Source organism: Notothenia coriiceps, unplaced genomic scaffold (genome assembly GCF_000735185.1).
Source record: "Notothenia coriiceps isolate Sejong01 unplaced genomic scaffold, NC01 NC01_scaffold00015930, whole genome shotgun sequence".
Taxonomy (NCBI): domain Eukaryota; kingdom Metazoa; phylum Chordata; class Actinopteri; order Perciformes; family Nototheniidae; genus Notothenia; species Notothenia coriiceps.
The window spans coordinates 356013-367705 of record NW_011348631.1 but is presented as its reverse complement, the minus strand read 5'-3'; the positions used below and the strand labels follow the sequence as shown (position 1 = coordinate 367705).

The following is an 11693-nucleotide window of genomic DNA, read 5'->3' as shown; positions in this document are numbered from 1 at the left end:
TGCTCTCTTCCCATTTTGATCTTATCAAGTTACACATTAGTTAATAATTGATTTATTGCACTCTAGCCCTGCCTTCATTTCAAAGTATTAACTTATGTTATAATACATTTAAGTGAATATTCCTCTCTTGTAAATGTTTGTTGTAAAAGGATATAACCTCTACTTTATCCTTACTCTGTAAAGCATTTGCCACCTGCTTTAGAAATACTGTTCTTATTTAGCAATGGAAATTGAACTTTTTAGAGAGAGATAAAGATGTGGGGGTGGCTGTTTACTTCCTGGTTTGACGTACATCCTCACGTCAGTTGTCCGGTGCCCCTGCAGTGCCTGGTGGTGCCCTGTGTCAGCGACTCTGCTTCATACTCTGCGGTAAGAATGCACCCATTGGAGCTCTGTGAGATGCATAAGAGATTTTTAAAACGTTTTTTTTTTTAAGTGTCGTTGATGTTGTTGCAAAATATAAAGTCCACGAGTTCTGGAGTAAACAAGTAGACCCTAAAGTTATGGGTCATGATAAGTGAAGTGTGCGCAATCGCAGAAAAGCTCTGGTGGCATTCTCCTTAACTCTCTATGTTATAAATATTACAATTGGGTTACCTTATGTAATTGAACAATTTTGGAGCTGCTGTGCAATTTAACTTCATGATAAACAACTACAAACCATCGCCCATGTTTGGAGTTTGAGTGCAGCAGAAAATGAAGGCTGCCGCCGGCGGCGCTGCAGCTGCTCCATCACAGTCATCATCAGACAATAGCGCAGGGAGGAGGAGGAGGAGGGGGCGGAGGCAGCACCGGGATCCCTCGCCGGCTACAGCCCAGGAAGGGGCAACCAAGCGAGCTCCGAGATACCCAGCTAGGCCCGGATCTCCTCTTCCCTCTGGAAGTAGCAGAAACACCGGGGCGAGGGAGAGTTTGAGGTCCGCTGACGGAAGGGAGAGGGAGCCAGAGAGGCGCGGCGGAGCAGCTGTTCACCCGGATGGTGCTGAAGCTGATGTAGTCAGAGAAAACAGGGCGGATGCTGTCGGGGAAGCTCCGACAGATTCATCAGCATCGGCCCTTCGCTCTGTTTTACCCCTGCCCTGCATAAAAGGCGATTTCTCCCGGCGTTTGTTGCCCAGCACAGGCTCGTTTTCCTTCCCCGCGGTGGTGAGAGAGGGGACACCCGGTGAGAAAGGCGGAAGGACCCGGGAGAGAAGCGGCGCGTCTGCGGGCTGCGGCCTCGCCTCGTTGGGTCTGTGGAGAGGAGGATGCTTGCAGGCTGAACTCATCCAGTTCCATCTGCAGAAGAGACTAAGAAGAAGCGGGGCAAATATGCAAACCAAGACCGAGAACATGGGGCCAGAGGAGGCCGCAGAGGGAGAGCCGGGGCCGGCTGCAGAGGAGACAGAGGCGGGGTCCGTGACACAGCAGGACCAGGCCTTGGAGGACGAGGTGGAGAGGCTGCTTGACGAAAATGAAGATCTTAAGGTTGGTAACATGCTATTTTTATGCAGACTGATGTTTCGTCATCATCTAGGGATGATTTTAGACAAACAATACAATGTATCACCTCCCCAGAATCCATTGCAACACTGTCGACGTTTGTTTTTTTCATATTAGGGCGACAGATAAACCATGTTTAGGCCTATTTGGAGTCTGTGGCCCTGTTAACCCTGGGGCCAACCACTCTGTACTAAATATTGCGTTTGCAGTGCAGATGAGTAAACATCAATTGATTTGTCTGTTCAACATCCTATATGTCTTCACAGAACATAAAGCTAAGACCTAAGTCGGAAAAACACAGACTACTAATGAGTAATTGGTTATTGATCACATCTGTATCGATCAGATAGGATCAATGATATGTTGTGTCAAAATGAGCGACAAAGGGAGTGAAAGGCCACAATTTGCATTCCATAGAAAACCCAAATTAAGCAAAAATCCCGCCTAGTCTTTTTGCACAAAGTAAATTCAAACTATATTTTGATGAAGTCCAAACAAATCCAATACAAACTCAGTGAAGTCAAAAGTCAACAGAAAACAGCAGAGTTTAGTCTTCATTTAAAATAATCGAATAACTGACACGTTATCTTTATAATGCACCTGCCAGTGTGAAATTGAGGAAATGAGGGCCGAGATGGACGAGATGCGAGACACATTCTACGAGGAGGACACGTGTCAGCTGCAGGAGATGAGACGTGAGCTGGAGAGGGCCAACAAAAACTGCCGGATCCTGCAGTACCGTCTGAGGAAGGCGGAAAGGAAGAAGCTGCGCTACGCACAGACGGGAGAGATCGATGAGGAGCTGCTCAGGAGTCTGGAGCAGGACCTGAAGGTGCGAGAGGGGAGGGGAAGGTGCTAGACCCCCTGTGTGTCTGTCTGGGAGCAGGATATGTTTGCAAGCTGTTAATGTAGTCACAAGCACAGGTGAAAACACCCCAATGTGGGTCAACTTAAATATAAACATAATCAAAAGTGAAGATCAAACATGAATATCACTGGAAATGAGTGTGAATATTTATATTATTGTCCTCACATTCATTTAACCATAAAGGTAGCGAAGGATGTGTCTGTGAGGCTGCACCATGAGCTGGAAAAGGTGGAGGAGAAACGCACAAAGACCGAGGATGAGAATGAGAAACTGAGACAGAAACTCATAGAGGTGGAAGTGACCAAACAAGCCCTGCAGAATGAACTGGACAAAACCAAAGAGGCAAGTAAACCCTGGTAGACACTAAACCACGTCACATGACATTAATGAGCACAAAATAACTCAATTTTGTGCTCTGCTTAAGCTATCATCACAAATGCTGTGGACCTTTTGGAATAGTGCACTTTAGGATGTTTTATATTACAAGTAGAGTGTCAGAGTGTAAATGGGATAAATACACACAAAGAAAACAAAACCAAATATTTCTGTATTCTGTCTCAACATTCTCAGAAGAGAAGAGGAAGCAAGGACATCCAGAAGACTGACAAGAAATCAGCACAAACTCCTACCGAGGTGAGGTTTTCACAATAATCCATATTCTTGCCTCATGTTTCCCTAAGGAGCATCTGCTATCCTCTTTGCATAATCTTTTTTCCTTTGGCCCCCATGTTGCATATTTGTGAGAGGGTGACATTAAGGCTTTAATCACATCCTCACATTATGTTCTCACTGTTTTGCTTTTCAAGCTCTGTGGCCACAACAGGCCAAAGCAAATGCTCCCATCATTTGAAATTAATGTATATTCAAATGAAAGCTGAGAGTTTGCAGAGATCCAGAAATGACTTTAGACTTAAAAATGTCCAACAGCTTCCAGGTCCAATGCAGACTCTGCTACAAAACCTTTAATTTGTTGTCCTTTCGTCTTTATGTCTTATTGCGGGTGAACTTCAAAATTAGTTTGTATCTCTTTCTACTTAAACACACTTTAGTATTTACAGTCTGTGCTATCTCCATCTCCAGGAGGTCAATGAGGACCTTAAGTGCCAGCTAGCTTTTATCAAAGAAGAAGCAGTGCTTATGAGGAAGAAAACCGCCAAGATTGACAAAGAGAAGGACCGTCTAGAGCAAGAGCTGCAGAAGTACCGCTCCTTCTATGGCGAACTGGACAGCACCCATCATAAAGGAGAGGCTGGGGGTCCGCCCACCACCCGTGAGTCAGAGCTCAAGTTACGGCTACGCCTGGTGGAGGAGGAGGCCAACATTCTGGGGAGGAAAATAGTGGAGTTGGAGGTAAGAGCAGACGATGCTACATGGGTCTATAAAAGGGAGTGGTGAATGGGAATCATGTGAGATGTTATCCATCTACCCCACAGGTTGAAAACCGTGGGCTGAGGGCCGAGCTCGACGACATCCGTGGGGAAGGAGAGGGCGCAGGAAGCTCTGAGGGCGGAGCGATGGGTGGGTCTGGCTCAGGGCGAGGCCTTGGAGATGACCTGACGGAGCTCCGACAGCAGCTGCAGCTGGTGGAAGACGAGGCAGAGCTGCTGAGGAGGAACCTGGCCGATGTTGAAGATCAAAACAAGAGAGTGACCACTGAGCTGAACAAGTTACGGTTCAAAGCCGGAACCCATGAGGGAGGCGGCAGGCACGGGGGAGGCCTCGATGGAGCAAAGGCGGAAGCCCTGCAGGAGGAGTTAAAGGCAGCAAGGCTACAGATTAATGACCTAAGTGGCAAGGTATTGCAAGTTGATGGATAATATTGACAAATATTAAGTTAATATAAATTTTTTCTGAAATTCTTTACTTTAGTCGTAAAATAAAAAGTAGGATATGTTGTTAAGCCTTATTTTAATCTCATTGTGTCTTATTTTGTAGGAATTTTGTCAAAGCTAGTTTACAGTCATGCTAGCAGCTAAATTCAGGTAAATGCTAATGGTAGCATGGAGCATGGTAACACTGACAATTAGGGAAGGGTATCGTTAGGATCTTATCGATACCGGTATTTTTCGATAATCTTATCGATACTTTTCAATAATTTGGTGCTCAAAATGATAGACATGATTACAAGACAATAACAGTAATTTTATTGTAATTTATTTGTATTTATTATTTAATGTAACTTTTTCAATGTCATACCAAGCAGGTATGAGTGTGTTTGACAGTGTGTCTCTGGAAGGNACCACTATGAGACAAAACACAAAGTGTTTGACCAAACATTCCCTCTCAAGTCAGAACTGAGGTCACAAAAAATAAGCAGTTAAGTCATGATGTGAAACGGTTAAAGAAAAAGGGAAACTCAAGCTGCTGCTACACTTTATTTTATTTATCTAAAATTAAGCACTTTTAAGATGCACATATTTTCAAAAGCTATTTTATTTATTTTCTCTATTTTATTTTAAATGCAGCCCGATAGGAACATTACACATATCCACAGTATTTTACTGTATAGTTTAGGTCAATGTTAATTGACAATAAATATTGTTGTTTTTGAATTGTACTTTCTTTATTTGATTGGCAGTCAGTTGCTGATTACATGCAGACGTTGATAAAGCTACAGGCTACTTCAATATATATCACACTAATTCATAAAGCAAGTTAGACATTTTGAAGTTCCGGACCTTGCACGGGGACATTTTCTCTAACTGGACCTCGTTGAATTGTAGTTTACCCTGCACTAGAGTATCTAAAGAATACACAATATGCNCTACAGGCTACTTCAATATATATCACACTAATTCATAAAGCAACTTAGACATTTTGATGTTCCGGACCTTTGCATGGGGAGATTTTCTCTAACTGGACCTCGTTGAATTTTAGTTGAATACCCCTGGTCTAGAGAGCCGTGAACACATGTTGAAAATGCTGTGATTGTCAGATGTTACAAAACTTTCCGCAGGGAGCCTACTTTTAATAACCTAAACGTTTAGCAGGTAAAATTTGAATTTCCAGTACAATTATCTTGCCATGCATCATTGTCTTTAACCAAATAACCTGTTTTATGGACCACAATTTCACCCCATTGACCCAAATACTCATTAACCCACAGATACACGCATGCAGACATTGTTATCAGGAGCTATTGAGGCCCACGTAAGCCATTTCTCTAAATAAAGACAAAACAATACGCTCCAGTGTTCAGATTCAGTGAAGCTACGCAGAGGGAGTGTGTTTGTGCATCTATGTTTGAGCAAAGTGTGTGGGGTATGTCTCTACGGATGTTTCTCTGAAAGTGTGTGTGTGTGTGTGTGTGTGTGTGTGTGTGTGTGTGTGTGTGTGTGTGTGTGTGTGTGTGTGTGTGTGTGTGTGTGTGTGTGTGTGTGTGTGTGTGTGTGTGTGTTTAAAGCTATTGTCTTGCTTCTCCTCTCAGCTGAAGCCAATTAACTTCACAACTCCGCTGGTGATACCACACACATGCATATTCTCACACACAAAGACTATCACACACACAGATATGAGTGCACATTCACCCGTAGATGCACTTTTGGAGAGAAGAGGTTTATTTAAGTTTGGAGAGCGGATAATATATAGTGTTATAGACAGAGTTGGGTCATAATATGTGCACTATTAGTTTCAGCTATCTATCTATCTATCAGTTCATTTCTCAAATAGCATACAAAATGTGGCTGTAATCTATCAAATCAAACAATCTTATTATAGAATATCTGATGTTCACAAGCCAAAAAATGTACCTTTTGTATAAAATGCTAATAGATTAGATTTCACACAACATCTCTGCTGTTGATAGCTCTTTTTTAATTAAATAACATGGAACATAAAGTAAAGGATAGAACTGATTCCTCCTCAATAAACATATACAAGAATACAAATGGATCACATCAGAAGAAGGTTGGAGTGGCAGAGTGAACTGCGTCAACAAATATCATTAGCATATGGGTGAGTGAAGCAGAATCATAATGCCCACTGTCACATGCATGAACATGTCTGGCTGTTAGTACTTAGCTGGTAGTAAAACACATGAAGAACGAGCCATCCATAGTGAGGCAGGAATCATCAGCTAATGCAAGCACGACTTCTTATCTCTGCCTGAACTCACACTATGCTCCACATGTGGCCCAGTGATCCAGAAAAACCCAGTAAAGAATTTGAATCAGAATATTGAGAGTAGAGCGATGACAGGAAATGAGAGAGGAATAAATATGCGTCATGGATCCCCAGCCTGTTCATAAAGGGGACGTTAGGGTTCGTGGTTGGGGCCTTAACTTATATTTGAGTGGTTCCTGGCCTGAGGGTCAGGAAGCCTGCAAGTGGTAAGATGAAGTGGAATGATGAAACTATAAACTAGTTTAGGTGATGACCTAGGGCCGAAGGATTTCATTTGTAAACCTTTCTCTAATCTTCGTTTCTGACTTGTGAAGTACTGTGGTCCTACACTTTCAAGCCAATGCATGAGGGGTAGGGATGGGTATCGTTGGGATTGTATCGATACTGATACTGCTTATCGATACCGGTATTTTTCGATACTCTTATCGATACTTTTCAATAATTTGGTGCTCAAAATTATAGACGTGATTCCAAGATGTGAAGATTAAACAAAAGTAATTTTATTGTAATTTATTTTTATTTAATGTAACTTTTTCAATGTCATACCAAGCAGGTGTGAGTGTGTTTGACAGTGTGTCTCTGGAAGGGGGGCGGTAATTAGGGACAGTTCATAAATCCATGTAAACATGATCATTATTCAGTTAAAGCGAGACGCTGCGTCCGCACCTCTAACCGGCTAACCATTATAATCAGTTTATTGCGTTTATTATTTATAATTGTAATGATGGATTATCAATAGCCTAATCATTTTAAAGTTACACAGAGACATTGGATTAACCGTTTGTATGCCCTTGAACACAACTTTTGATCACAAAACAGCAAACATAAGACATTATCATGGCTACGTAAAGTGAAGTTGTTTTCTTGCTCTTTCCTGGCTGCTACAGTAGTTCAGTGAGTGAGACTTATACCAATGGAATCTGTGGAATCTCAGCTTTCATGTGATATGTTGTTTGTGCATATAAAATGACGTAGAAAAGATCGCTTTTGACAGTTATGTGCTAAAGTAGCCGTTAGCCCGTTTTGCTAAGTGTTGATTTAGGTTCTTGGTGTTGGACTTTGGATCCGTGTAGGTCAAATGGTTAATATAGTCTGTTACTGTAGCTGACTTTTTCCCGTTAAGTGGGTATGCATCATTAATAGGACGTTAAATGTTAAGAAGCCTTGAGACGCTGTTTCTAGCAAGATGTTGCGTCTGCCCCTATGGTCTGCCCCCGGGAGTCTCACAATAATAAGAGCGATGTTAGGAGAGATGACGAGTGGCATTCACAGTGGCCAATCAGAGTGGTACTCAAACCGGATACGTCACACGGGATGAGGGTTCCCAACCAACCACAATTGTTTAAACTAGGGAAGTAGCGTAATTCATATACCGATAGCAGCACCGTTTGTCCAGCAGCATAGCGGTATACCAATACCGTCCAATCAGGTACCGGTACTGACTTAGTATCGGTTCTCGATACCCATCCCTAATGAGGGGCAATGACAACCATGGCAAAGGGTCACAATGAGATGTTGCTTCCTTCATATAAATGGAATTTAAGCCGCTAAAGCCACTTATGGGACCCTGGTTTTGATTTTGCCATAAATATACATTTTCAGTTGCCTTATTCATTATGCTTCCACCTGCCAGACATGCAATGGCAAAAGACTGTTTGCCACTTATATCAAATCTCAGAACTGAAATTTATTTTATGAAGGTCATATCGCATTTTGTTCATGCACTTAAAAATGCATAAGCCCAGCCAACTCACGTGGGACATAATTACAATATTTTTATTTGCGTATCTATAGCCTTCAACTCTGTTCATTCTCCACAGCATGACGCTGAATGAAAGGGGGGATATGAATAAAATCTGCCTACAAGAACAAGAGCTTTCAGGTGGGCTGCTGTAATATGGGCAGCAGCAGCAGGGTAGCCAGCAGCGGTTTGCTAATAAGCAGTGCATCAGAGCATCACTGAGAAAAGTGCAGTATATCAGGCCTAATAATAACATTATCTAAGAGCTGTGCCAGGGAACTTCCTTTCAAAGCCGAGCGTTGCTCTAATCATGCTTCTCTAATTGCCGCACACCAATCTACAGTATTGTAGCAGTTAAAATAGGGCTAACCGCTCGGAAGAAAAAATACGAGTGTTACTTGAATGCCTATGATGATGTAAATGATATTGGACTTCCCTGCACCTCCTGAGCTGATGCTTTGGAGCTCCAGATGCAAATTTCTTTCACGCCTTTGCATTTTTTCAGATGTAACGGTAGTTTTGGCAAAAACCCATCGTTTGAAGCACTCAAACGTTCAAATAGGCATGCTAAATTGTCGTAATGCAAACACACATATTTCAGCAATCAGTCATCAATGCCACAGAGGGAGGTTGTGGGGTTGACAAGTGTGTGACAAAACTAAATCTCTAAGGTTTTGGTGGGGGTCTGCTAGATGGGAGCCTGGCGGGCCTAACAGGGCCTAACCTATACCGTACTAAGCCGCTGCGCAGGCCCTGCAGTGGAAATGCGCCATTAGTGAGCTGCAAACACATAGCTAGGACTATTCAATTGCTATTTCTACTTTTTTCCGTCCATTGGAGCTGCTGTTACGCAGCTATGTACCTCTGCCTCTCTTTTTCTGTCACTCACTGTACATACTGTACTCTTTTGCGGACTACGCACCGTATAATGTACCTTCCTCTCATCCTATGAGGTGTCTAAAAACAGATTCAAAATCTCTTAAGCAAAAACGTTTATCTTACAGTTAAGAACATTTGTAAAGCATGTCTTGTGTTTACATGATTCTTGAAAACAAATCAACATGAAAACATCAACATTGTTTCATAGTGGCACTCAATTTTGGCTTAATGCGGATAAAAATGGGAGGTTTGAAATCAAGTTTGGTTGCGCTAAAAAAACGGTAAATATGCCCCATGATATAGAGGATGACAGTTGTCTGACACACACAGTGATCTCCTCATATCGCGGGGCTTGGATTAAAAGCCTTTTCCGATGCTCCGCAGAGTATAACAATCCAACACCTAAATACATCATGAACAATAACTTTTAAAAAACGAATATTAAACTAGGCCACATGGGGTGCTCTTTTTGGGAATTGACTGGAGGAGCAAATTCAATAAACCCAAAAACACCAACAGCTTAAAAAGATATTTGAACAACCTCTTTCTGCACTAAGGAAATGCATAATGTTGCGCCGTTTTATCCAGTCAATTTGGACAAGACTTTTGGTTTGCTAAATGATCCTGCCCCATGGTGGGCAGGCTCTTGCTCTGAGTCACATGAGGCCACAACAGTGTTTTTTTTCCGATGCCTCAAACAGCACAAACGATAAAGTGTTGCCTTGATTCTTTCCTCTGGGCGCTTGATTCTACCTTTTGGAGATTATGCTCCAACCCATATCTGCTCCCCAGTTGTATTCATATCAGCACAGGAGGACTTGCCCAAATAAGAATAAGTATATTTTACTGCCTATTCAGAGTTAAGAGAGACCGGCAGTGGGGGATGATAGACTATTGGAAAGCAAAAAAAGGGGGGGGCGGGGAGAAGAAGAACGGATTTTATAATAATGTATTAATCTCATGTGAGTGTGTGGCAGAGGAATGTGTGTGAGCAAAAAGTATGAGAAAGATATGTGCATGCTAAGAGCAGACTATGTTCTGTGACCCTTCTGCCTTGCAAAGCCCCCATCTGACTAAGGAGATGGAGGAGGGGGATGGGTGAGTGGGAGGAGGAGAGAAGACTGCTAATGAGAAGCGGAGAGGCGATGAAGCTGGAAAAAGGGATGGAAGAGATAAGAAGCGCTGGTGCGGATTGGACATAAGTGCTTGATATTTTGATATTTTTCCGAATGAAAAACACCCTCCCCTTGTTGCTTGCCTCTTACGGAGACATTACAAAACGACACACATTATAAAAAAAAAATGAAAAAGGAAAATGGAAGCAACATCTTATTTTTTCTAAACTACTTCTGGTTAATATTAATGCCTGTACTGTCTTAAAACATTAAAAACACTTGTGGCTATTTGATTTCAGCTAAAACCTCTTTGAATCAGGTAGGATAAGTTACATTGATGGTGCTGCTGAGGCCTGAAATACTGCCTGCCAGATCACACAGCCACACAAATAGACAGGTGTAAAGCCGCTGCCTACCTCCTTTTTCCTGAGGCGACACAGCTAATTATGATCCCCACAACGTGGTGTATATTCCGACTTCATTAACTACAGGGCCCCATCTGAAGGGTTGCTATAGAAACACATTTTTAAGTGGCTACTTATTTAACCTGACAATGGCCGTTTATGTATCCCAGGTGGCTGGACTAAACAGTACAGATGAACGATAGGACAAAGAATAACTCATCAATTCAAGCGATAATCTGTGCGGAGGTTCTTTACTGATAAATGATGTTTGGGTTTGCTTCCCCCAAGACATTAAATCCATTCATTAAAGGTGTTACGTTTGCTGCTTATAAACACCCATGGAGAGCGCGTAAAACCTCTTCATAACAAAAGTGTGGATGCATGGGTATTTTAGGACGCATGCAATCAGGGCAGCAACACAAACCACCTAAAGCTGCATAAGAGCAATCATTTTACAAGCCAGCAGGTAATGTTTCTCTTTAAGCCCTCATCTTGCCGAACTAAGAAGTAAATAATGACCTTTAACTTTTTAACACACAAGTAACAATGTTGATAAATATCTTTATAATACATGGCGTAAATTACACAGTATAATTAGTGGCAGAATAGTTGGTCCACCTTAACACTGTTAAACCCCGGCCTGTTTTTTCAGGTTTCCGTAGGCTCGAAAATGACATTCCAGAAACAAATGACCATATCTTCCCTTCTAAAAGGGCGTAAATGTAATATTATTTTTCTCAAAGTAATTTGCATAAAAACCAGTCAGGTTGGATGCTAGAAAAGTCAGATTCAATTTAGATGCTTTTTTATTTTAAATGGAAAATTCAGATTGAACATGCGTAAAAAACTGCTAATTATAGTGTTCCGTCAAAACAGTATTTTGTACTATAGTGAAAACTAACGTTGGATGATTGGTTTGTAGGACTAAAAAGCTTAGGAATTCAAAGTTACAACATATAATAAGTTACCCTGTATCAAGATTGGATGCCCCAAACAAGTGATGTTTGACCTTTTTAGACAGATTTAGCAAAAAGAACCCTCTTCTGGGGCCATTTGGAGTGGATCTTTTCCTATTCTCATGT

At 41.9% G+C, this 11693-nt stretch overlaps 1 protein-coding gene across 2 annotated transcripts in view; it reads left to right on the top strand.

Annotated features, from left to right (window-relative positions):
- The first annotated feature begins 366 nt into the window (after positions 1-366).
- The window catches only part of LOC104949333 (protein SOGA3), a 13673-nt gene continuing 2346 nt past the window's right edge, over positions 367-11693 (top strand). The window contains exons 1-6 of one of the 2 annotated variants that reach the window (XM_010775690.1): positions 367-1467; positions 2090-2314; positions 2534-2692; positions 2921-2983; positions 3431-3700; positions 3784-4146. In XM_010775690.1, the coding sequence (XP_010773992.1) occupies positions 697-1467; positions 2090-2314; positions 2534-2692; positions 2921-2983; positions 3431-3700; positions 3784-4146 (1851 nt within the window). In that variant the 5' untranslated portion in view covers positions 367-696. The remainder of the gene's footprint in view (positions 1468-2089; positions 2315-2533; positions 2693-2920; positions 2984-3430; positions 3701-3783; positions 4147-11693) is intronic. The other variant, XM_010775688.1, reaches the window with a different exon arrangement.